The sequence below is a fragment of the Pleurodeles waltl genome, chromosome 3_1 (genome assembly GCF_031143425.1).
Source record: "Pleurodeles waltl isolate 20211129_DDA chromosome 3_1, aPleWal1.hap1.20221129, whole genome shotgun sequence".
In the NCBI taxonomy this organism is placed as follows: Eukaryota; Metazoa; Chordata; class Amphibia; order Caudata; family Salamandridae; genus Pleurodeles; species Pleurodeles waltl.
This window is the reverse complement of record NC_090440.1, coordinates 1,530,893,757-1,530,921,474: the sequence shown is the minus strand read 5'-3', so window position 1 is coordinate 1,530,921,474 and position 27,718 is coordinate 1,530,893,757. Positions and strand designations below refer to the sequence as shown.

The 27,718-nt window shown below is 44.7% G+C and overlaps 1 protein-coding gene across 1 annotated transcript in view; it reads right to left on the bottom strand.

Annotated features, from left to right (window-relative positions):
- The window catches only part of MATN1 (matrilin 1), a 63,316-nt gene extending 37,493 nt beyond the window's left edge, over positions 1–25,823 (bottom strand). The window contains exons 1-2 of the mRNA XM_069225124.1: positions 25,664–25,823; positions 7,391–7,737 (exon numbers count right to left, since the gene is read on the bottom strand). Of these exons, the coding sequence (XP_069081225.1) occupies positions 7,391–7,737; positions 25,664–25,751 (435 nt within the window). The 5' untranslated portion in view covers positions 25,752–25,823. The remainder of the gene's footprint in view (positions 1–7,390; positions 7,738–25,663) is intronic.
- Positions 25,824–27,718: the final 1,895 nt, after the last annotated feature.

Here is a 27,718-nt window from a genome sequence, read left to right as displayed (position 1 = left end):
GAAGCCACGGAAAAGAGACAGGCAGGAACAAATAGAAATAGTGTCAGGCAGGCAAAGAAAAGTGAGACAGACATAAATAGAGACAGCTAAAAGCGGGAAGACACAGGAGAGCCTGAGATAGAGGTATACAAGAAAAAGAGACGAGAAAATAGAGACTCTGAAGCAACCAAACATTGACAAGAGAGACGGGAAAAAAATAGAGACAGTGAGAGGAAGGCAGGCAGAGCTAAAGACTGAGGCGCTCATGTAGGCAGTAGTTGTTACAGTCCCATGCTTTGTGTTTGCGGGGTGTCTGCGCGAGTAACTCTGAAGGCCGCGCTGTGAGGCCTGTGCTCTTGGGCGCTATGGCAGACTACAAGGCTTGCTTGAGGGAGGTCTTGTGAGTCGTAGGCCGCAGCACTCGGGTTTCATGTTCGGGGGCGGCCAGACACCCGCTGAGCTCGGTCGTCTCATGGGAGTCTCAGCCACAGGCGCGCGGTGTTCATTTATACAAAGGTGAATTAACGGCGCACTCTGGCGGGGCCTTCTCGGCAGTCCAACCGCGGCTTTTTCGGCGCATTTCCTAAATTACCGCGCATGTCGCTGAGGAAACAGTTCTGAGTAAGAGCCAGTTTTACTCGAAGCAGACGTACCACCTTGAAATTTACTCCTCGGACCCAATAAACGTGGGAACAAGTGATTGACTTTTAATCCAGGTTTTAAAGCAGGAGAGAGGAAAGCGCGATAGAGGCAGAGGAAATGGAATCTGCGCAATAGCAGAGACTGTGCCAGGTTGTGACTTGGAGCTGAATGGTGTAAGTGTACTGGCTGCTTGCAAGCTCAGAGGTAGGCGTACTGTAGAGTGTGCGCGCAGTAGCCCCGCCTGTCCATGTGCAGCAGAAGCAGCTGCATGACACACTGCACACTCATGTAAAACCAGTGCGCAATTTGTGCTTGTTGTGGCATCCATTTTCGAGGGCCGGCGCTTATTCTTCTGCCTCAAGTATTGGCTGCGAGCAAAAGGCACATATGGGAAAGACGGAGGAAGAGAAAACCGAAAAAGCGTCACAATGGGAGAAAGCAGAAAGCTGCAATAGTGAGCTGAAGGGGCAGAGAGGGCTGTAAATGGATTGAAGAGGCCCGCGATGGCTTCAGGATTACGCAGTCTCAGTATTTCGTGCTCCCACATTTAATTGCAGCAGCTGCGTGTTTAAGGGGAGGGCTTTGAGCACCGGCACGTTTTTATTTACAAATTAAGCACTGTGTATGACGGACTGCTTGCACACAGGGTCTGCGTATACCTCCCTCCCAGTGTGAAAATATTTTGTATTACACCTGCCCCTACATGTGCATCAGTCTGCAGCATACGTCCGTCCACGTGTGCAGCAAAGGCAGGGTTACTGCAGACAGCGGGTACGTACAGAGACAGGTGTGCCACTGACAGTGTACTCACGTAGGGGACGTGTACTGCTGGCTGCTTGCACCCTCAGAGGGTATTGTACTACACAAGGCTGGCACACTCAGGAAAAGCGCTAAAGGCAGCTTGCACACACAAGGGCACATGTACTCCATAGTGCAACACAAAGAGGCCGTCTATTACAAACCGTGTGCACATTCCAGTGCAGGTGTGTAACCCTGCAGAGACAAGCATACCACAAAAGAGACAAGTGTACCACAGACTGAAATGCAGGGGTACCACAGACAACGTGCAGATATAGCTCTCCCTGCCTTTGAATAGATAATATAGACATTATATCGCACATTCATGGATGTTTACTACACACTGCAGACTCTTTTAGGTGCATCACAGACTGTGCACACAAAAGGAGGAAAGGAAACTACAAACTATCTTCACACCTAGGCACAAGTGTACCACAGACTGCACACATATTGAGGAGGACATGTACTGCACGCTGTGCACACATCCTACCTGAGGCAGGTGTGCTGTGCAAGCTTCTAGTCTGTTGTACTACTATTTCTGCCTCTGGATCTGTCCAACGCTGCCTTGTTTCTAATTAGCGTTAATCCACTGGGTCCAGTCTCATCAGGCCGAATTAAAAAAAACTGGCACTGCATCCAATCCAGCACCACTTTTTTGCACCCCCCCCCTGCACCCACATAACGCCACCATGTGTGGGCTGTATTTAAGACACGGTGCACCTTGGTGGTAGTTAGAACAATAGCATTATAAATCTGTACACTATTGTGACGCTTTGCTACAGTAGCGTCAAATATATTGACACTAGTGTAGCAAAGTGCAAGGAGGCCATTTATTTAATTAGGTGTCATTTTAACACCTGCTCTGACCAGGCGTTAAAAATGACCAAAACAAATGGTGCAGTGAAATCTTTTAAATTTCAGTATGCCATTTTTTCAGGCCTCTTAATAGGGGAACGCTCCCCCCCCTTGCATACATCATGGCTGGCCAGGCATAATGTGACGCCAGGGGTTACAAAGTGGCACAATGCACGCATTGTGCCACGTTGTAAATATAGCGCAGGGAAAAGGCCACCTTAGCGTAGAAAAATGACTCTAAGGCATCACTAAAGTGGCGCAAAAGGCTCTTAAATCTGCACCATCATCTTTGTGCAGTGCTTTAAGTGTGATGAAAAAGGTGTGTGTGTGCGTGCGTGCATGCATGCATATGGTGTAAATGTGTAAAAACAAGGTGTGGCCAAAGGAACAGAACTTTACAAGAGGTGTGGTCTGATACACGTGAACCAGAATCCTATGGCTGATGAAGTCCCACTCGACAAAGAACTGAAATTAGCAAGCAACAAGATATGTAAATAATAATGTATTATTCATAAACAAGGCACGGAGAACACTGGCCAGGGACACACAAAGGATGCATGCCATGGACTCGAGAATGCAGTGTGTATACAGTGGAATCCCCAACCTCCCTTTCGCTGTAGGTATTCAGATTAGTACCTCTAGACTCCTCACGCTTTAGCATGCAACCACCAAGGCTGATTGAGGGACGTAAGACCAGTGAGTGGAAGCCAGTCCTACATGGACTGTCTCTCTCCTCAAAGCTGGCAACCGCTAGTTTACCAAAGGGGAAATGCTGCTAAGCTGTCCACTTATGTAGCACAAATGTTCTGACTTCCCTCAGAGCAGGAATAGCTCCTTGGTCAATTGACGCAAGGCTTGGCTACCTGCCCGGGCATCCGCTATGTCAAAACTGCAAGTTTGCGCATCATCAGTCATGGTGGTTTTTGTGGGGTGGACATCAGCCCACTGGACAGTGCCAGGTGCGCACTTCCCACTTGAGCTATAGTCTTAGATCGAAGATCTGACTGGCTGCCCATGTATGTAACATAGCTTCTCGGCAAGGGATTTTAGTGGCATCGTCAGATACCATTGAATTCTTTTGGGATTTGGTCAGAACAGTTTGTGTGCCAGGGGTCAATGTAGAGATGGCATGGTCCACTTCAGAGGGAGCAGTATCACAGAAACTTTAACGGAATTTCACAGTAGGGTTTATCAAACTCACTTTGCTTATTTCTTGAGGGCTCTTCCTCTGACAACTCTAACTCAGCTTGGAAGAATGAAGGAGGGAAGAAGTTGGCGTAGGTTTCAGCGGAATGCACACCCAGTATCTTGAAATCCTGCTCTCTCTCAGCTCCATCCTTCTTTTTCCACTAACAACTGGGGGCCAAATGTACTAACATTTCACCAATGCAGAGCAGCGTGGTAACTTGCTCCCCTTCATTGCGTAAAAGGGAGACATAAAAAATGTTCCATATTTACAAAGATATGGTGCATTTCTGCGGCCTCCTTGTGCTAGCGGACTGTGTGCTGCCTTGAATCAACGCACGCACCCTTACAGGCAGGATTGTTTTGTGTAGTAAGGGACACTTTCCTGCATAACAAATATCCATAAATGCATTCTACATTTTCTAAGTGTGATGCGGAATTCCTCACACATAGAAAAAGGAAGTAACAGGAGAAATAAACATATTTCTCCTCATAATGCCTGGGTCTGAGATGCATACCATTTTGACTCATTCCCAGGTTTACAACTTTTTGTAAATCTTGCAATGCACCGAAATCCATGGATGTATGTGTGGCAACAACCATTCTCCACACATGGAATGCCTCCCTACCACAAGGTAACGCAAAGCAGCGATATGCACTGCCTTGTGTCACATTGGATTTACTAAACCACACGGCTTAGTAACTCCCACTAAAGGACTTGTGTTGCATTGTGATGACAGCAATGTTCTGCTTTGAATACTCTCGATTCTTATGCCACGTCTTCTTTCACTGTCTTATGGCACTCTAAAAGCTCTGTCATAGCTTGCTCTCCCATCGCTTCAAGGCTAAGGAGTGTTTTTTGCTACAATAGCCAGTTCTGGCCCTTCATCTGGGGCGAACTTTCCGGATTCTGCATGATTGTTTGTTTGTAGCACAAATGGATCAGAAGTTACTAGAAATGTGGCAACGTGTTCACTCACAGTGAATGACTGGCCATTTTTCAGTTGCTTATTCCCCTTTTTTGGTATTAAACTAGTACTAATGAAGTGAAATCTTTGCCCATACAGTGTTACAATATGTAAAAAAGTACAAAATAATGAAATAATACTGTCACAAAATGTACTGCATTACGCTGCATAATTTGCCTTTCCTTTGGTCCTCCACTGTTACATAGTTACAGTGGCCCTGCTTACAGCGTGTCACACCTGGGTGAAATTGCTGGATGACATGGGGGTGGTTTATTCAATTATGTAGTTTATTTATTTTGCACGTACAGGTCCCATGAGCAGCAAAATACTTTGCAGCGATTGACATAGTCAATAAACGGCTCAACCAAAAATAACAATATAGAGGTCAGCAAAATCGTTGCAGAATATAATATAGTAAGGATCAAAGGCGGTAACGATTATTAGAAAGTACCTACATGGTAAGAAGATCCATCACAAATAAGCATGTTTCTAAGATTTAGATACACAAACCAATGGAGCATACTCATGGTAGGTGACAGGCAGCATTTAGAGACTGGTTAGTGTCAATATGCTAGGCTTGGGTGACCACATGTTCATTGTCTTGGCCTGGCCTCGTGTTTCTTATTCTGTGATCTTGGATTTAGCTCCTGTATTATGGGTAGGGTCTTAGTGCAAAGAGGCCTGCTTGTGTTCCCTGCTAGTGCTACTACCTCTTGGCTATGTTAAGACTTCGAAAGACAAGTGTAGGAGAGAAAAACGCCATTCTTTGGGGCAAATGTACAAGCCTCTGGCACCACAATAACAATGCCTTTGCGTCATTTATATGATGCTAAGGTGGTCATTCCCTGCGCTATATTTACAAATTGGCACGACTTATGCATTGCACCATTTGCAATGCCTTGCTCCACATTATGCCTGCATCAGGCATAATGTATGTATGGGGTTGTTCCCATGCAGGGAGGCCCAAACAAAAATGGCACAATGAAATTTACAAGATTTCACTGAGCCATTTTTCCATAATTTTTAACACCTGCTCAGGGCAGGCGTTAAAGTGGCCATAATAATCTATGGGCCTCCCTGTGCTTTGCTGCAGTAGTGTCAACCTTTTTGATGCTAGTGAAGCAAAGCGCCACAACAGCGTCAAAAATGTTGAGGCTGCTGTGGTAACGGCCGCCATGGTGCACCGTATTGTAAATACAAGGAGGACGTAAGAAAAGTGGCGCATCGGGAGTGATGCACCACTTTCTTGTAAGTCTGCCCCTTTGTTCTAGTCCCTTCTCCCATATGCTTTTTCCCATTCACATTTCTCCAGTAAAGAGGGGAATAAGTTGCCAATGTACAGAAATGGGGGATCTGGTAATGGAATATACAACAAAAGATTCCAACGCTAGCTGAACGGATGCAGGGCAAGTGCTTTACCAGAAGTCACCCATGCTCAATACTCAGGATCACTTCTGTACAGTTACCAAAATGTGTTTTTACTGGACTCGGCCCAACTATAATCTTGCCCCAGATAGGGAACTTTGTGACAGCGCAGCAACAAAGGATTACTTCCAGGGAAGGCAGGAAGCCAAATGAAATGGATGTTAGGACAGAAGAACAACAAATGGGCCATAGAAGCCTACAGGGCCTCCAAATGGATATCGAAAAGTGATATGGCTGAAAGTTATGATGAATACAACAAGAAGGCAATGGAGTTTCAAGTGAATGAGCCGGGTGCTACAGACATCTCCTCAGGAACCTTACCCATTCCTGCTAACCGCAGACTCCAATGTTCAGGTGCCCTTCAGTCACAGGCCTTCTCCTCTGCGCCCATTCAATTTTGGTGCCTTTGGGGGTCATTCTGACCCTGGCGGCCGGTGGCCGCCAGGGCCACCGACCACGGGAGCACCGCCAACAGGCTGGCGGTGCTCCCACGAGCATTCTGACCGCGGCGGTTCAGCCGCGGTCAGAAGCGGCAGCCGCCGACTTACCGCTGCTCGGGGGAATCCTTCATGGCGGCGGAGCGCGCTCCGCCGCCATGAGGATTCTGACCCCCCCTACCGCCATCCTGTTCATGGCGGGAAAGCCGCCATGAACAGGATGGCGGTAGGGGGGGTCGCGGGGCCCCTGGGGGCCCCTGCCGTGCCCATGCCAGTGGCATGGGCACGGCAGGGGCCCCCGTAAGAGGGCCCCGCAAAGTATTTCAGTGTCTGCCTTGCAGACACTGAAATACGCGACGGGGGCCACTGCACCCGTCGCACCTTCCCACTCCGCCGGCTCGATTACGAGCCGGCATCCTCGTGGGAAGGGAGTTTTTCCCTGGGCTGGCGGGCGGTCTTTTGGAGACTGCCCGCCAGCCCAGGGAAAAACTCATGATACCCTCCGCGGTCTTCTGACCGCGGAGCAGTATAATGGGGGCGGAATTCTGGCGGGTGGCCTCCGCCGCCCGCCAGAATCAGAATCACCCCCTTTGTGTCTGCAACTACCCACCTCACTGCCACCAGCACTAGCACCAGGGGCTAGCTGGCATACCAGTTTTCTGTGCTCCTCAGGTATCAATTCCTGATGCTTTGTGATAATATTCAGTAATACAAGCAGAAAAGATGTTCTTTTCCTGGGATCTCCAGTTATTGAACAGAAGCCGGGGGAAAATTATACATAGAGGATGGTAATCTTTTGGGTTTACTTAGAGAACGGAGTATCATTAAAAGAGCAATAAAAATGAGCTGCAGAAATGAACTGGGGGACTGAATGAACTAACTGAACTAATTCTGTCGGGCACTTACTTTCTGCATTTATTGACCATTTACAACATTATTGTGATGCATTGACTTCGATTTGTTTTCAAAATTAAAATGATGGTCAAGAGTCCCTTTTCTGCACACCCTTTAGCGTGATTGGCCTACCTAGGTATTTATATATGTCTCTCTTTAAGTACCAAGCACCCCAACTTTAGGATATGTGTATTATATGCTGTTTACCTTACTGATTTCCGGAGATCTCACTCTGGCCCCTTCGGATTCTGAGAATGCATTGTTCATGGCAAACTGAATGGCCAGACCAGTCATAGTTCCTGTTGACAGTGGCTCAATTTTCTTGACTGCCTGGAGGAGGGCTGTGGTGGTCTTGTGCGTTTTTAAGGAGAATTCATTCTTGACAGTGCTTGCATAGTTGACAACACCAACGCGGGTTGCATTGACACCCACATCTAGAGCTCCAATGACCTGTGACAGGAAGACCTTGACCTGCTCGAATTCAGAAGGACGTACACTGCGGGAGCTGTCAATGATGAACACCAGGTCAGTTGGGCGTGTCCTGCACTGCGGCCCTGTTGGAGAAAATATAGGAAGGCATGTGAAGCATGACAATGAAGCATGAGACTAAAGAACAGTTGGCATGATAAATGCTAAGCAGACTGTGGTAAATATAACCTGCAACCATGACTAACAATAGAGGCTGTGGTACAAATTTGGAATTCTCACACGCATAAGGGGTTCTTTGCATATGCCTGTTGAAATGGTTGTCAAAAGATAAGTTCCACTCCTACATATTGTTAAGATTCCTTGAGGGATAGCAAAATGCACAATGTTGATAGGAGCAGGCTTCATCAAAGCTCTCTTTGCAGATGTTCTCACCCCTACTTACCATTGTGAATGCCTCCTTCACTCTAGGCATCTTCCCCGAAGCTCTCAGGAAAAGCCTGATCCTCTCACTCCTAAAGAAAACCACAATAGACTTTGATGACCTCGCCAAATACCAACCCATCACTCACCCACCATTCATTGGCAAGATCATGTTCAAATCACCACATCATGGCTCACCATCATTTGAACAACCACTAGTCTAGGCATATGAGTGCACTGCAGTGAAGAGACTGCTACCATACACATTGTGGAGAATGCCCTCTAGGCCAAAGATGAAGATGACCCCTACCAACTGATGTTGCTGGACCTCTAAGTCACCTTCAACACAGTTGACCTTGTCAACCTCATACAGATCTTGGAATCTTGAATATGATTCACCAGCAATGTCCTTCACTGGTTCTCCTCCTACCTTTCCGACCAACTCCACTTTGTTCATATGGGCAGGTCCAGGTCACAAAAGATCCCTACTACCTGTGAAGTACCGCACAGCTCTATAGTGTAACCTGCAACCTTTAGACTGTGCATGGAATGGCTTTCTACTCTACCTACAGATAACAGCATCATGGTACACAAATAAGTTGATAATAAACAACTCTATTTCAATGTCTACTTTGCCTCAGACATCCAATTCCCCAAACACTGCTTGCACATCATCCATACCTGGAGGTCCAGATCCCACCTGAAGCTAGACCCAACCAAGACATAATTCTTGTTCTTTGCATAGAACAATAAACAAGACACAATACAACCCTGGCACAATGACACAAACCTTGACAACTTCGAATCCCAACTCCCACCAAATACCAAGTCACTTGGATTCACCCTGGACACCTATTTTGCGCTCAAGGAACACATTGCCAAAAAACATAGCAAGGTACCAGCTTTCTCTATTAAAGAACGTCATACCATTTCTTCAAGAAAGCAACTTCAGAACTGCTGTTCAAGCCCTTGTACTCGTGAACCTGGATGGTGGTAATGCCCTACTCCATTGCTTTCCAGAACCCACACTGGCACCATTTAGGGGCATCCTTCATGGAACTCCATTGGTTCCTCTTGCCTGCCTGCACCATCTTCAAGACCAACTGCATTGTTTAAAAAGCTATCATGACCAGCACCCTCACTTATCTTGCACGCAAGCTCTTCCCCTTGTTGGATCACAACATATCCACAGCCGAGACACCATCAGACTGCAGACTAAGAAGTGTAAAAAAGAAAAACAGGACAGCAGGCCTTTTCCATCGATGTTCCCAGAATCTGGAACAACATCCCCGTACAGATCAGGACTGCCCCAACACTGCTCTAATCGAGGAAAGCGTCTTTATAGAATACTGCATCACAATGCATTAGCCACCCGCAACTCAGCTTCCTCTCCTCTTACTCATTGATTTTATACATGTCATTGACGTTGTGCATCTCTCTACTGAGTTTTGGCTTTGTTTGCTCTATAGAAATACCACATGCATACATACACACATGCACATTTAGTAGAATCAAGCCAGCTAGATCCCCAAGAGTTTATCCTTGTCACCTTGTAACAGAATTAAGAGGCAGGTGAGCCTGTTGTTCTAAATACAGAGGTTATTATTAAACTGTTACATGCTAAGTACTGGCCATGCTCACTCAGTACATACAACAAGAAACCAAAAAGAGGGATTTCTTGGTATTTTTTTCGTGACAAGTAACCATTAAATGGACAATCCCATGTTCACTTTATAGGATGAACAACTGAAAACAACAAGGAATTATCCTATCACCACTTCACTTGATCGGAAAACAGAGAGGAGCAATTTATGCTGAGAACTGAATAACTGATAATATAAAGAGGCAATGTATAAGAGTCTGCAGATGCTGCTTATAGATGTCAAACACAACTGCACCTGCAGGAGTGTAATAAAAACGTCTGCAGCCCCTGTGGCACAGTCGGCCCCCACCTTTTAGTGGCACACAGTCAGTCTAACGCCTATGAATATCTCCAAGATACAGGAATCTCAGGGGCCCAGTACCACATTCTACAGAGTGGCCACGTCATTTTGTATGGTGATACTGTGCACCTGCAGTATCTTTGTGTTGCACTATTCTTCTGCAATGGCATAAGCAACATGACAACCAGAAACAAGGACAGTAAATGTGCTCTAAAATATACAAACAGAGCAACTCAAACAAATGAAAATAACTATATGGTGAGCTGCTAGTGCAACCCCTAAAACAACATTTAAAACAATTGTAATGTTCCTATCTATAATTAAAAGGTTGATGATTTTAAACAACCAGCCATGGTTTCCTAAAACTAGTTATAGATCAGCCCTGATGAAGAACCATTTGCAAGTAATAGGGCGAGATCAGGGAGGCTTTAAAATAGTATGTGGTTAGAGATAGAAACTTAATATAAAAGAAATAGTGCAGCTGATAAAAACATGCTGCACAGCAGACATAAAATGTGTACCTTAGCCCTAAGAGTAGTTGGAATTTAATGCCAGACATTTTGAGTCTCCTAGCTAATCAGAACTTAAGATTGTTACATGCAAATTGGACATTATATTCATTACCCTACCGACCACTATATAACATTACAAAACTAAAGTACACCTGGTGAGGACCATTCGAAGCATTGTTCTAAGCAATGTCATGAGAGTGAGTTGCTCGCACAGTTCTCCCCATCGTAGGTATGAAAACATGCTCAACTTGATATAACAACACACTTACGGCATTACATCGCAAAGTAGTTCACACTTAAATCTGCCCATCAGCGGTCTTTTGAGTGTATGACTTTCGCTGTTCACTGATAACAATGCAACACCAAAGAAGGAGTGTTTGTGCTCATTGAAAAAAATATAAAACCAAAAAGGGACTCTTCTGTGCTGATTGATAATACAAAACCGAAGCAGCACCGTTGTGCATCCGCTGACAATGATAAACAACAAAGAATGACCATTTAAAGTTTAAAGCCAGCTCTGTGAATGTAAAGATGGACAGCTCTTAAATTGCGGGATGTAGTCTTGGTAGGTTTTATCTAGCCACAAAGATGGCTTCATGCCTCTCTCTGCTGAGCTCTCTTCAATGCATGCGTTAACTGGTCAGTTCGTGCAGGAAACTGAGCTGTTTTTCTTAATGAAGCTCTCAGGCAGAGTCGGCTCGAGGTTCGCCCTGTTCGGATGCGACTAGGTGCTATCCAGTGCCCTGTGCCTCACCACTATGTATTCAAAGCCCAATGTCTGCGGGATTTTTAGGGCAAACCCTTTATATTTTAAGGTAAGTCATCATTAGTAAGGGGCCTTAGAGTTCGGATCACATGGCCAAGTCCAATTCTCAAATGACATTTAAGATCACAGATCTTCACTTCATGATGTCATACTGTACCCCCCTGTAATGGCCTGAGATGACCTTCTGCTTTGAATTCACATAGATTATACATTGGGTCAGCCCCCTTCAATCACTGGCTAATTTAAATCAGCCTCTTTCAGACACTGGTTGGCGACATTGCCAATCACACTGTACAGAAGCCCAAAGGGGTAAGTGTCTCTCAAGGTGAAGTCGTTGGCTGTTTGTCTCATCGTTCTGCCAGTCCTGTTTGGTGCTTGGATTGCAAAGCATGGAGGCTGTTTTACATCAAAAACGATCACGCAAACATCACCTTTTGTTCACATATTTACTCACTTCCCTCATAAATGCATTGTCTACAGAAAGCAGTGGCTCCTATCATGACTTGAGGGTTAACCTTACCTTAATTCGGCCTCCTAATTGCTTTTTGTTTATCACATTGGGCAGGTATCTTGGGATCAGGTCATTCTGCTATGAATAACATAAAGCAATCAGGAGGTCTATGAGACATAGCAATGTTATATGTGAGTAGTTGATCACAAAACAAAAAACAAAACCGAAAGAGGACTATTATGAAGGCTTTCTTGCTACCCAGAGCCTTATCTAAAGTCCATATGAAACAAAGGCTTGATAGAAGGGAGCCTTAGTTATAGTTATTGCTACAAATGAAGTGAAAGGGGAGAACACATGTCACACAGTCTCACTATCAAAGTCATGGATCAGAACAACTGTAGTCAAAAGTTAACTGATTGACACTCCTAGTTATCCATACGTTTCAACGATTAAAAAAGGACACCTCATCCGCATTTTTGCGACATGTTTCATCATTGGTGTCCTTTCCCATCCTGGCAGGTAAATACCACCAGGATGCACTCAACATTAGTTTTAGGGAGTTCTTAGTGAGAATTGACTGGATAGATCATGCAGGAATCCAAGTACCTTAGAGTAAACCCAAAAGATACCTCTTTAATAGGTAGGCACCTTGGGTAATGTTAAAAGGGAATAATACGGGATGTTCTTTGGGTCAATTTCTCATATCCATTATCAAGAGCGAACATGTTTCAGCCATACCTCATGCCCGTTTTGGTCAATGGCTTTCTTCAGTCCTGTATAGATCCCTACCTAGAGAGCATTCAAGTTCATGCATTCATAATTGGATTTGGCACAACACTGTCATACCTCAGTTGGTAGAAGTCATTAACTATGGTTGAGATTTTAAAAGAGGAGGTTATGGTACATCACTTATAGCTTTGCTCTACATCTCTGTCGTGGTCATACATGGAGATGTAAACAACCACGCACTGTGATTTTCCCAAAGTGATAGTAAAGTCACTGCAAAGCAATACACACGCAGCCCACATGAAGAGAAAGCAAGCGCACTCTCTTCAGCACATCACTTACCATAACTTGGGTATAGATATGCTTCATTGTCATCAAGTGGGGGCATTCTTAGTAGTCACATTCTTGCATAGAGAGGCAGAAATCTAGACATACATAGCATTAAATATATTGAAGCCCTTCTTGGTTGTACTGGACTGCGTACACAGTGTGTACCTGCTAGACAATCAGACAGTTTGGGCCTCTTCAATCTGGTGCAGCTTAGTTCCTGTGGCACACTGAGCATGGGGCCCATGTCTGGGAATTTTCTTAGGTACTTAGGGCATTATATCAAACACACCATGAAAACTAGAAAGATCATAGAGGAGGGCCATTGCATGGAATGTTGTATGGAATGCTGCTGAGAGACTGAGAAGGCTTTCTCAGGTGCCTACAAGCAAGAAGTACTTCTGTGACAATAAGGAGGGTGGTTTTGCTCTTTAAAAATGAGCGATTAAAAACAGCTCTGTCAACTGATGGCAGGTCTTGGCCATTCATTATTAAACGAGTATGGCCAGTGATATGACAGGGCACTGGTGGGCTATGGCTCTCCCCATGAAAACTGAGGGGCTGATTTAAGAAAAGTGGCACTGCACCCTGTGCAGCGTCACTTTTCTTGCGCCCCTTAGTGACCCCCTGACGCCACCATGTGTGCGCCATAGTTAAAATACAGCACACCATGGCAGTAATTAGGGGACTAGCGTCATAATTGTTTACGCTGATCTGGAGCGTAGCAGGATTTTGACACTAATCCTGCAAAGCCCCATTGAGGCCCATTGTAAACAATGATGTGCCTCCTTTTAACGCAATCTATCATGATTAAACTGTTCCGCCTGACTGGACTTTTTCCAGCATTAGATAACTTAAATAATATTATAGGTGCATCTGTAGCACACTTGTTTATCCCCAAGGTGGCATCTTGGTGCTATCGAGAGATCACAGATAGTTATTGTAACCCAACGCATTCCTACTCATTTGTTCCACCTCAGAAGGATGAACGCTGAGCGGGTCTGCCTCGATTCAAACCTGTGACCATGGGTTTAATGAAAGATAACTTGAGTGGATGCCTTAGTCATCTGAGCAACCAGACCGAGTCTAAGTAGGGTATCTGTACAAAGTTTAAAATCTTGCTGTTGACTGTTGTTTATGGTGTGAACCTTTTCAAACTAATGACCATTTAAGAGTACCAATCTGACAAATTCTATTGTACTGTATCATTTATACTGTGCTTCATACTGCTGAAGCACTCTAGTTTGTATTAGGTTCTTTGGTGCCCTCATCGTCTATAGTTAAACCTGGTGTTTGATATGGTTAGTGTTAGAAATTTGGGTCTCTAGTTGGCTTTGGTTTGCACGCTGCCCAAGTAGGGACCCTCACTCTAGTCAGGGTAAGGGAGCCTCACAGCTAAGATAACCCTTACTCACCCTCTTGGTAGCTTGGCACAAGCAGTCAGGCCTATCTAAGATGCAATATGTAAGGTATTTGGACACACACACACAGTAACACAGTGAAAACACCACAAAAGTACTCCACAGACAGAAAGAAAGATAGCCAATACTTATCTGAGTGAAACAAGACCAAAATGACAAAAACTCACCATACGTTAGCAAAGATACGAGTTTTTAAAGATTACATCTCAGTAAAGTGCTTAAAAACATAATGGCTCCAACTGGGGCTATCGCAACATCTTTGACAGAATTGTTCCCAACAGTCTGGTGCCACTTGCAATGGAGTGTGGGCCGGTCATGGAGTTGCATAGACCCAAGCACAGTACCTTTGAAAACGATGAGGAAGCAAAGACGTTGCATGGAGTCGGTGAGGTGAGGTGAGACGTCGCTGGAGTTGGTGTGATTTTGGTTCTTTTCTGCTGCGGGGGAGGTGTGGCGTTGATTCCTTTCTGCATGGTAGGGGAGATGAGGCGTTGGTTGCTTATGGTTGCAGGGGAGGGGATGCTGAGTTAGTCGTGAGGCTTCGGTTCCCCATGATCCGGTGGGGGTCGATGAATTCAGCAGGCCAAGATGCGACCGGTCAATTTTGCGGGGTCAGGATCACACCACAGGGCCACAGGTGCTGTAGCGGAGTTGGAGTCATGTGTCCCAGACTTCAGAGACAAGGCACTCAGAACTCACATTGTGGTGGGACTTCAGAGGCACTGGGCGGCATAGGGCGTCTGGCGTCGATCACGGTCGTTGCACTCAGTGGGGACTATGGCCCTGGTGCAGGCAGCGGTGCAGAGTCAGACAGCAGCGCCGGTTCCGAAGTTGCTCTGGAGTCAATGTACTTGGTTTCTTCTGCTTACTTGAGGACTCATTCCCAAGGGCCCAGGAACTGAATTTGGCACACTTGATGAGTCAGGGCTCTCAGCAAGAGAGCCCAGGTATTGGTAGATAAAGTCTTTGATGTCCCTAAGGCTTCCAACAGGAGGCAAGCTCAGTCCAAGCCCTTGAAGAACCTTAGGAAGCAGGGTGTAGAAAGCAAAGTGCAGTCTTTTTACTCCCAGGACAGAAGCAGCAAGCAGCAGGCCAGCACAGTAAATCACCAGGCAGAGTGGCAGTCCCTCTTACAGCAATTAGCTCTTCTTTCTGGCAAAATGTCCTCAGTCCAGAAGGATTCTAAAGTTGTGGTCTCAGAGGCCCAGTTCTTATGCTCATTTCTGCCTTCGAAGTAGGCAAACTTCAAAGGAAAGTCTTTGTAGTGCACAAACCCTGCCTTTCCTGCCCTGGCCCCAGACACACTCTATGGGGGTTAGAGACTGCTTTGGGTAAGGACAGGCACAACCCTATTCAGGTGCAAGAGTCAGCTGTTCCCACCACTCTAGACCAGGAAGACCCATCAGGATATTCAGGGCATTCCTCAGCTCCCTTTGTGTGACTCCTAGAGTGAATTCACAAACAGCCCAATTGTCATCCTAACCAAGACGTGTATTCCACAACCAGGCAGAGGCACAGAATGGTCAAGCAAGAAAATGCCCACTTTCTAAAAGTGGCATTTTCAAACTTACAATTTAAAAAACAACTTCACCAAAAGATGCATTTTAAATTGTAAATGTAGAGACCCCAAACTCCACATCTCTGTCTATTCCCAAGGGGAAATTGCACTTAAGAGACATTTCAAGTCAATCCCCATGTTACCCTTTAGGAAAGATAGGCCGTGCCATAGTGAAAAACACATTTTGCAGTATTTCATTATCAGGACATGTAAAACACACCAGTACATGTCCTACCATTTAAATACACTGCACCTTGCACATGGGACTGCCTTGGGCCTAAGTTAGGGGTGACTTACCAGGTGGTTGTTTAAAACTGCGTACACAGACACTGCAGGTGCAGGCCTGACTCATGTTTACAGGGCTACTCGTGTAGGTGACACAATCAGTGCTGAATGCCCTCTAGTAGCATTTGCTTTACAGGTCCTAGGCACACATGGGGCACTAGACTAGGGACCTACTAGTAAATCAAATATGCCAATCATAGATAAACCAATCACCAATACAATTTACACTGGGAGCACTTGCACTTTAGCACTGGTCAGCAGTTTTAAAGTGTCCAGAGTCATAAAGCCAGCATAAACGAAAGTCAGCACAGAATCAAAAACAGGAGGTCAGGAGCCAAAAAGACAGGGAGAAGCCCTGCAGAAAGGGTGATTTCCAACAGTTAGGCTTATATTGAGAAGATGTGTGAAGATGTATGAGGTCTCCAGACATGCTTTAAACATTGTGCTATGGCATTGTTGTACATACACATAGAGTTTTAGTAAAAACTGGAGAACACATGCAGTCACATATGCGGATATCTACTTGGTTATTTGGGATATAGCTTATTCTAGCAGGAAGTGTGTTCCATACCTTAGCCATTTAAAGTAAGGGGTGTTTCGACAAATGAAAGATTTTTGAAGGAAAAGATGTGCTTGATGAGAGGCAGCCTAGATGGAAGAGTTTTGGTTTGGTGGTATGCCCATAGTTGCTTTGGAAAGTGGGGTTCAGAGCTGCAAAATGCATGAGTAGCAATGCATACTGCTTTTAAAGAGGTATACCTAGCCAAATGGAGCCAATGTAGACACTGAAGCATAGCTGAAATGCAAGAATGGATGTCAAGGGTAAGGAGGTTTCCTACAGCTGCATTCTGTTTTTTCTGTATTTTCCAAATCACATTGAAGAATGCTTCAAAGTATAGTCTTTAGCATAGTCTAAGCAGGAAAGAACAGGGGTGTTGGCAGCTTGTCTCCTTTGAGTGAAGATTAAATAAGGCCAAAATACTCATCATATGCTCCTCAACATGTAAAATGGTCCCCTTGTGGCCTGATTCACTGAGGAATTATGGAGAGATTGTATTGGTAATCATCCCTCAATTCCTTCCTTGGTGTGATTGGGCAGGAGATAGTCCCAGCCCATGTTGCCTGGCTTTGGGCGGGTGGAATATGGTACAATTACCACAAGCTCATATAAGTGTTTTCAATTTGTTTAGCTTAAGGTTGTCCATTTCTGGGAGACTTTTCTGATGGCACATGTATACATGTGCCCAAAGAAATAAAAAAATAGTGTAGTTCTTGTGTTTTGGGCATAATTGTAGCTATTAATCTGAGTGAAGAAAGAGATAGGCTTTGATAGAGAGCTAGGGTTGACATTGTGAAAGAGGTGCACCAGTGAAAACATGAGGAACTTTATTTTTCAATAGAAATGGGGTAATACAATAAAGGGAGCAGTGAATGTACGAAAGTCAGTTTGTCATGGAGCAACCCACGCACGTTGGGTGACAGAAGAAACCCCTGGGTTGATGTGAGGTTGGTTTGCAATGAGCTTGATGCAGGCAGTTTTGAGAGCATCTGTGGATATACACATGGAAAGGGGTTTGGATCCTGTGGATGTACCAGTAATGGATGTACAGAATTTTTTGGTTAAACAGTTTGAAAAAGATTTTTGTCCTACAGAACCATTAATTGTTATAGATCAGCAGTTTCAGCAGGACACAGTCAGATTGATGGACTTAGTGTAGGTATTAACGTTTTAATTTGTAGGGTAATGAAAAGTATCAGGTTTAGAAGACCACCTGTGGCAAGATATAACGTTTTCAGGGATCTGAGTAAATTGCTCTCATTGTTTGTTTCATGGCAAAGCAACACATTTTTGGATCCTAAAAGATTGACTATAGAATTAGCATCCTTATTATGTTTGATATCATGCCATGGAGAATAGGATGTGAAGGCCTTGGAGGTAAGTAACAGAGTTTACAATCCTTTTGGGGTAACTTTTGCGATAACCAAGAGAACGTAAACTATGTCCAAGTCAATTTTTTACCCAAAATTTGATTCATATAAGAGTCTTTGTCTATCAACTTCCAGTTTCAAATTCCAGTCTTGTAACATCCACGCCACCTTCTCAAAGTGCTTTGAAACTGCGGAAAGGTGATGACGCTATACAAAATCTCTTAATAATATAAAATACATTCTACTCCATTATCTGAAATGTACCCTTCATCCTCTAAGTTCTATATTACTTTAACAAGGAAGAAGCCTAGCATGTCCTTTTACGTTTTAGAAGGTTTCCTGGAATTGTCTCAGTCCACCCTCTGGTGTGTGTTTCAACTATATGACTTGACATGTTGCCATACCAAGATCACTATTTTTCTAATCTTTTATGCAGGTGCAAGGGCAACTTTAAATTGCACTCTGTTATGCAAGATGACACAAACGAGAGCACGGATCAACTTTCACACACAAAACATATTTCCACTGAAAGTTCACTATGAGTGCAGCACCAGCCTTCGAGGTGTGTCAACCTCTCTATTATCTATGCAAAATGGGGGTATCATGACATGAACGGCACAAATGCCAATTAGTTTTTATCCAAAGTAGGGTCTACCAAAATAGTGTAACCAGCTTGTAATCCTGGCTCCAAACTAAATGAGCCGTGCCAAGGGCAAATGGATTGTTGGATGATATTCCTATGCAGACCATGTCATGTCTGCAAAATGGCCTATGTGGCATAGTTTACTACTGGATAGGTGTACGTTTGTTTACATATGTACTGGCGGATGCACTAAAATACAAATCTCACACAAGATAGCTCTGTCTCCCATTGCACCATAGCCCAATGCTTAGCTTTGCATTAAACTTTTAGCATGTACATGGCCAATGGCAGCCTCAGCATGCAACTCTTATTAAATATGGCTGTGCACTGTGTTTTCCTTTCCACACAATATAGCGCCAAACCTCATTAATATTAGTCAGTAGCTCAGCACTCTAAACGTGTCTCGCTCAGTGTCTTTCCACATGAATACATTAGCAAGTGTCCTCTCTCTTGTTGCCCACTCACACATGCATACATCACCATGTGTTTGCATGTATACATCATCACACTATTCAAATGCTGATGCTGTTCACCATCCTCAATAATTATTTTTATTTTTACTGATGGTAGACAGCATCAGCAAAAACCATTGGCAGAGCCCTTAGGTCAGAACTGGCAAAGCCAAAATGTAAGGTTTATTGGATTTTCGCAAATTTGTTTGCAAAAGTCAGTGACTGGAAAATTTAAGGTTTCTTGACTTCTTTCCATAGACGCTATCAAAAAAATATACTTACATATCACACATATTTCCTGAGAATTTAGGATTCTAGAAGCACTGTTGACATTGGAAAACAAATGTGATTTCAATAGAGAAAATTGTTGTTTTTTTAAGTATGGCCCGAGGCATGAAGATTCTTCTTTAGTACATGCAGCTTACCCTTGTCTTTGCAAGACTAAGGCACTGATTTAAATCTTGGCAGTAAGGATGCTCCGTGTCAACAGTGACAGAGTATCCTTATGCCAAGATGATGGCCTGCCCACCGAATTTAAATACAGCAAACAATAAGTGTAGCCATGGTGGAGACTACTCCATCTCTGCTATGGTTAGACCCCCTTTGATGGCCCAATGGAGTAAAGGCCATTGGAGGCAGACCTCTATGTTCATCACCTAAAAGAGATGGGCGGACATAGAGGTTAGTTTTCGCTGTCTGTCACTGCAAGTAAAGACCTTGAATTAAGGGTCAGAAAACCGTCTAATACCTCCTTGGCATGGGTGATAGCTCCAAAAGCGAGAGGTGATTTATTTATTTTTTTCCAAGAAGAAAATTCTGTGTCATGGTTTTTTTTATTAAAAAAAAAGATGTTTGAGAGACAGCTTCATCATGTTAATGGAGCAGTGTACCAGACGGTCAAACTGGTTATTTCTAAAGTTGAAGGGTGAAGGAGGGTCAGCCTGGCGGACTTTAATTCCTCCGCCACACCATCAGAGATCACTCCATCCACCAAATACAAATAATAAATCAGGCTCTAAGTTTTGAATCAGGGCTTCTGGAGGACAATCCTGAAGTGCCTTTGGATGGGTACAGTCACACTTCTGTGAGACTAATGGCCCTCAGCATGTTTGCGCCCGTCATACTCAAATCCACATCAGTCACTCCTTTGTGATATTCAAACCCTTAACGTCACACATGTGTACTGAAGCCCTCATCAGTCCTCAAGCCCTCATCAATCACTCTTCTGTGGTACTCAGACCCTTATTACAGCCACACCTCAGAAATACTCAAGCCCATATCACAGGCACACTTCTGTGATACTCAGACCCTCATCAAAGTGGCACCTTTGTGGTGCTCAAGTCCTCACCACATTCATTCCTCCTCAGTGATACTCAAACCCTCATCACAGTCATTTCTCTGTAAGAGTAAAACTTTCATCAAAGGCACACCCATGTAATACTCAAACCCTTATCACAGTCACACCTGTGTAGAATCTGGGCCCTCATCACACTCACTTCTCTGGGATACTCAAACACTCATTGCAGTCACACCTTTGTGACACTAAACCCCCATCAGGCATCTCTCTGATACTGAAACACTGGCCACAGTCACTTCTCTCTGATTCTTATAACCTTAGTCACAGACACACCTCTGTGATACATTCACTATCATTACAGTCACATCTCTATGGAATCCGAGCCCCCATCGCAGTCACATCTAAGATACTGAAACCCTCATCACGGTCACACTTCAGTAATACACAAACCCTCATCACAGGTGCCCCCCTTTGTGACTCTCAAACGCTTGTCACAGTCATACATTTGTGATACTCAGACCATCATCAGTCACTGCTCTATGATACTCAAACCCTCATCCCTGTCACATTTATGTGATACTTAAACCTTCTAAGGTCATTCCTCTGGTATATTTAGACCCTCATCACAGTCATACCTTTGTGACACTTAAACCCTCCTCAGTCATTCCTCAGTGGTTCTAAAACCATCATCACAGTCATCTCTTGGCAACAATCAAACCCTCAGCAGTCATTCCTCTGTCATATTCAAACCGTCATCATGGTCACTGTTCTGTGCTACCTAAAACTTTGAGGCAGATTTAAGAAAATTGGTGCTGCACCCAGTGGAGTGCCACTTTCCTTGCGGCACTTTTAGCCTCCTACTGCCTCCATTTGTGCTTTCTATTTAATATATGGCCCACAATGGCGCAGGGTAGGGAGTAATAGCATCAAAATATTTTATGCTATTGATGTACTGTTCAGGGTTAGCGCTAAAATGTTGCCGCTAACCCTGAACAGTACATAGGGGCCCATTGTTACCAATGGTGTGCCCCTTTTTAACGCCTGCTTTGAGCAGGTGTTAAAAATGCCAAAAAAATGGCGCAAATAAATCTTTTGGATTTCTTTGTGCCATTTTTTCAGCCCCCCCATTGGGGGGGTGCCCTCCTTGCATACATTATGCCAGGCGCAGGCATAATGTGGCACAAGGGGTTACAAAGTGGCACAGTGCATGCATTGCGCCACTTTGTAAATCTGGTGCAGCGATTTTCGCCACATTGGGCCACATTAGCATTAAAAAAATTATGCTAATGAGGGCAAGGAGGCACTAGGCCCTCTACGATACTTAAACCAAAGTCACACTTCTGCAGAACCTCGATACTTAGCACAGACACTCCTTTGTGACATCCAAACCCTGAGCAATCTTACTTCTGTGATACTCAAAGCTACATAACAGTCACACCTCAGTGTTACTCAAACCCTTCTTACAGTCACACCTGTGAGATACATGAGCCCTCAGCACAATCACACCTCTGTGATACCCCAACTTTAGTCCAGCCACATCTCTGTGCTGAGGGTCTACGTATCCTATTGATGTGGATATACTGAGGGTCTGAGTATCACAATCACACCTCTGTATTACCAAGACCTTCAGGGCAGTCAAAATTCTGGGTTTCCTAGATCTTTATCACATCCAGGCCTCTGTGACAGGGAGACATTCCACACACCCACACCCTCTGTGGTACTGTACCCATACTCCCAGTCACATCTCTGTGATGACGGGTTCTTCACCATAATCGCACATCTCTTATAGGAAACCTCTTCTTCTATGCCTCCAACACATTCACACCTCTGCAATACTCTGACACAGGCAGGCCCATGTGATGTGCAGACCACGACACACCCACACCTCTGTGATACTTGGGAACCTCTATGAAACACATTTTTGTGAAACCTGGTCCTCCAGAATGGTCACACATCTGTTAAAGTAAAACTCCAGCAAACACCACCTCACCTCAAACACATCCACACCTTGGTGATGCAAGCACTTAGACAGAAGCACACATCCCTGATACTTAGGCTCATGCACAACCACACCACTGTGATATTAGACACAAGTGCACCTTTGTGATGCTCAGACACAAGTACAACCTTGTGATGCACAGACTGTGGCACACCCACATCTTCATTAAACTCAGAGGTATAGCGGTATTTGGGTCTGTCATACACAGACTGAGGTGTCACCACACCTCTGTGAAACTCAAACATCTATGGGACACTCACCTTTGTAATACATAGATCTTTAGCACAGTCACACATCTCTTAAAGTAAAACTCCAGCAAACACCTTCTCTCCTCAAACACATTCACTTCTTGGTGATGCAGAGACTATGACAGAATCAATCTCTGTGATACTCAGACTCAGACACCACTTTGATGCTCAGACATAAGCACATCTTTGTGCTGCTCATAAACAAGTACTTCACTGTGATGTCCAGAGTCAGGCACAAGCCCACCACTGTGATGCCCAGACACAATCACACCACTGTGATACTCAGGTTCAGCATTACAAGCACACCATGGTATTCAGACACAAGCACACCGCTGTGACACTCAGACACAAGCACACCACCACGATACTCAGACACAAGCACAACACTATGATACTCAGCCACATCCACGCCTCTGTGATTGTCAGACACAAGCACACTTCTGTGATACTCAGATTCAGTAGTACAAGCACACCTTTGTGGTACTTAGACTACGCACATATACACCTGAATTATACTCAGAGGTTTAGTTGTACATCGATCTATCATATCCAGACTGAAGCACATGCGCACTCCTAAGATATTTTCAGTGCTTAGTTTGTAAAAAAAAAAAATATATAGTAAATGCAGGGGCCCAATGTTTCTTAATACCTGCTCTGGGCGCTACCGAAAGCTGCGTTTCTGAACACCGAGGTTGCCTACTCTTGACTCCACCTTATGCCTCTTTTATCCACAGTCCTACACTTCTTTTCTTTTTATCTCACTTTGGCATGTTCTTTTCCACTCCTTAGATACTAGCCCATATTTAAGGGCCTTTAGCGCAGGGCAGCACTTCAAGCCATCTTGCTGTGCTGCCCTGCGTCAAAGGGAAAGGGCAGGAATGTGCTGTATCTATGACAGGCAGCGCATTCCTGTCCTTTCCCCCTGCACTGACGTTGTTTTGGCAGCCTAGCGCCAATGCAGGCACCCTTGCACCGTAGTGCAATAGTGCTTGTGTTGCATGTAGGTTTCTTTTGTGCAGGAAAGGACAGCTTCCTGCACAAAAACAATTCTGGGAGGCTTTTCCCTCTTTCCATGTGTGCTGCAAAAAACACGCCCTCCACCCCTGTACAGTGCTTTATAGCGCCCCCTTCAGTTGCCTCAAAGACACATTATTCTGTCATGCTCTTCTTCTGGCTTGTCTATCCCTACTTCGTGAGTACTCAATTCCCTGATCGGATGCATAGTAAAGCAAAGCATCTTGGGACAGGGGGAAACGCAGTGGCTAGGGTTACCAAATCTCTTCGCCATGCATCCATTCATTCACTCGTTGAGTATCAAAGGTTCTCACAATTCTCACGTTGAGCAGTATCCAGGAGCAGTTCATACCCTCTTGTGTTTCTCTCTGATACCGCTTGCCTTGAGTTTATAACGGACAGGCTGAAGTGCATGTACCATAATACAGAAGCAATGCCGGGATTGGGTGAGATGCTCACGTCTGGCATGCATAAGTGCCAACTGTGCCAAAGACTGCTGTGACACCTTCAGGCACTCCAAGCGACTTGGATTCCCTGCCTTGTGCCTTTCACATAAGTGGATGAGTACACAACGTGCTGCCGTTTGGGGAGCCAGGGCTGACTGACAGAACATGCCACGCGCGGTAGCGGCGGTCACGTGATTCCTGGAGATACTCTGCCTTCACGTGGTCAACAGATTCACCTAGAGGAGACACTTTCAGTTCAATAACATTGGCGCAGTAGGCCGTACTGAGCTCTGGACTCTAGACTCTACGGGCAAAGGGACAGGTCATCTATTTCACTCTCATCACATAACAACGCCAGCAGCTGTAGTCTATTGCAGTTGTGTGTAAATGGAGGCAGACTGGACTAAATTGTACGGCAAGAAAATGTAAATTAAGCGACCTAATTCCCATTCTGTAGCAGTATCGGTCGGGTACGTTGTTTTTCAGTTGTGCGGCTCTGGAGGCAGACGATTAAATTATGCGGCAAATAAAGTCAAATTGGGCTGAATAATGCGCATTCGGAAGGAGTATTATTTGTCTGTACTGTTTTTTAAACACACATTCATACTGCATGAGCGTGTTTAACCTAACTAATACCTACTTAACAGTTGAATACAGTAATCGACAACTGGAAGTAGGCAAGTTGTCCTTTGAAATGCAATTTCACTGCAGAATAGCATGTTTTTGTATCTTTTAATCCTTCTGAATACTATTTTTGCTGAAATCTAAGATTATGAAGCAGGCTGTGAATTAGTCGACACGTGCATTAAATCCACAATTGTGCAGAAAACGCATTGGCAGCATGATCACATCATTCCAACGGGTCCGGGCTATAACTTTAGTACACGGAGAGGCTCTCTCCGCTCCCCATTTGCAATACCTGCAGACCTGCCTACGATACTGCTGCCAACTTTATCTACATGCAAATTATCCATTGCGGAGCTAGCACATGGTTCCAGCTCTCTTTATATCTCCAGTCTACACCAAGGCGAACAGATCGGTGCGCCACTTATCCCTGTAAAAATAAACATTAAACACATAACCGGATTTACTGGCGATCACACAGAGCGTTAGTAGAGCGCTGGGACTAAAACCCTAGAAAGCATGCGTAAGTAAGATCAGACTTCTGCTTTTAAGGGGTAAAGCATAGGCAGCCCCTTAATATCCTCAGTTAGCTCCAAAATTGAAAACCTCTAGATTTACGAGTCCAAAATACAACTCCAATGCGATCAATATAAAACGAAAAAAAATATGATATTGTTAAATGCAGAACGTGCTACTGTCTCGTGCCCATACAGTGCAATACCAGGTGTGACTCTAACCTAATTCAGTCGAACTCGTGTTATCCACATTTCACTGGTGAAAGGCTAGGTTACCCCACCTAGTTTGTTTAAAGTTGACCTGTTGGTCGCACACAAAACTCTACAGCAGAGGCATTAACCCGCTGAGCTATCTTCCTCCACAGTCGGAATAATCAGAATCGGTGAAGAGGAACAGGAAGACGTGCAAGAAGCCAGAGGCTAGGTGTGACCAGGGGTCTGTGGGCTGCAGGTGTGCGGCACCCGGGGGCCTCACCTCCTAGCTGAGGGGGTGCTCCATCCGCAGCTGGGTCCTGCAGCAGGAGCAGGGTGGCGAGCAGGCAGGCGCAGACAATCCCCCTCATGGCTTCAGAGGCTGTAGAGACGGCAGCAGAGTGGCGGGAGACAGGGGTGGCCCAAAGGTCTTAACAAGGTGCAGAGTGCCACCCTCGCACACGTGGGCAGCGCTGGGGAGGGGGCAGCGCTGCCTCCTCATAAGAACGGCTCAGGGTGTGGGCTGGGCTGACTGCCCTAGAGCTGATGAAAGGACCCTCTGCTGCAAGGACTGGAAGAATTTTACGAAAAAGAAGCCTTATTGGGGATCGCCCTGTACTCTGCAGGGTCGCTTAGTGGGCAGCCCCCTTCAGGAAGGAACTTATAATCAGTCTACAGCATAGGGATAATGAAAGCCGACTCATCCCTCCCTCCTTCCAAGGCAATTACAAGTGTACTATTTAGCAGCATAAATTGACATCCTTTGTTTTAAAAGCAATAAACGCTCCATTTTCTCACGTGAGCTTTTTAAGTCGACTTCATTTCAGTTGTGAAATTAAACCTGAGAGGGAAGTCATCAATCGAAGGGGATCGACTAGCAATTGAAAACATTATGGTAATGCACACACTGCACTGATTCTTCTGTAAACCCATACTCCGCGGAAAAGTGTGAATTATTTAGATCGAATTTCAGTAACCTTGAAACAATATAGACCATTTTTTTTTAATAAATGGAGCCCCCTGCCACGTCGTTTTCTTCTTCTCCTTTTTTCCTGCACTCAGTGACCGCTTCAGCACCGGCCCTTTTTGCCATTGGATTGTTGTAAAAAAAAAAAAAACAACAGTAATAGTTAAAAAATACATGTTTGTGGTTCAGCATGCCCTCAGTTGTCCGCTACGAGAACCGAGCTCAGCCGTACTTATATGGTCTGTGCTGGAAAGATGAGTGGGTGAACAACGCTCAATGGACTCGATCCTGGGTATTTCGTACGACACAGCGATGCTACTACCAACTTGACTGACTCCCCCGCTGCCTCCGCTATCCCACCTCCCTCAGTTATGCGCTTTATTTCACATAATGGTTCTTGTACTACAATCACCCTCTCCATTATCCGCATTCAACACCTACACTGCACGTAAAGGTAACTGCTTCATTTTGGAAGGCATTTACACTTTTTCTAAAAGAAAAAAGTATCTTTAGTTCTTGATGTTTAGCTTTCTCCCTATAAATGACTCCCGACGTCAATGGATTTCAAAGTGAGTCCCTGCAGAATTTCATTTTTAAGTCCAGTGTGCAAGCGCTCTGACCTGTTGTATTCTGTCTGTGGGCTTTTAACCACACCCATCGCACATCATCCCTATCACTCATTCCTGGGCTTGCCTTTCAAAAATCCTTTGTTATCATTGGTAAATGCTTTACATTTGTCCCTCTTTGGGGCTGTTTGGTTACCGCCTTGGACATTGACACTGTCACATTGATATTTGCACGATTGCCAATACGTTTGACTCCGTATAAACTTCTTTTTCCTTTTGTGTCTCTCCTTCGAGCTCTTGCTCATGGCAGCCATGGCGCTTTGAATCTGCTCGCTTAAGTCAACTGTTTAAGTTTTCATTTTCAATTTAAGTGGCATGAAAAACCCTCGTCTCTACATTTCCTGGTAATCTGATATGGCCAAGATGCTGAACTCCTGCACAGGTTCCCAAAGATTCTAAAGAGACTTCAGAACTTTAAGATACATACACATAAATGTCCTTTAGAAACTGCGCTTGTACAATTCCTAGGTTACCATCTTGTGTAATAGCAAAACTTATTTTCCAGAGCCCACTCCCCACTCCCAGAACACAGAAGGTGGTGAAAAAATATTTACCGAGATATCACAAAGTGAGATACGTGCCATAGGACTTATGAAAGTTATTAAACACGTTGGTGTAATTTTTGATGTTATAAATTACACTGCTTAGGTAGTCTGTGTAATGGGTGTGATATCTGTGCTACCTGAACTAAACTTTCTCCCTCACGGAAAGCTGCCAAGGTTATATTGGGTGTTTGACCGGCTAC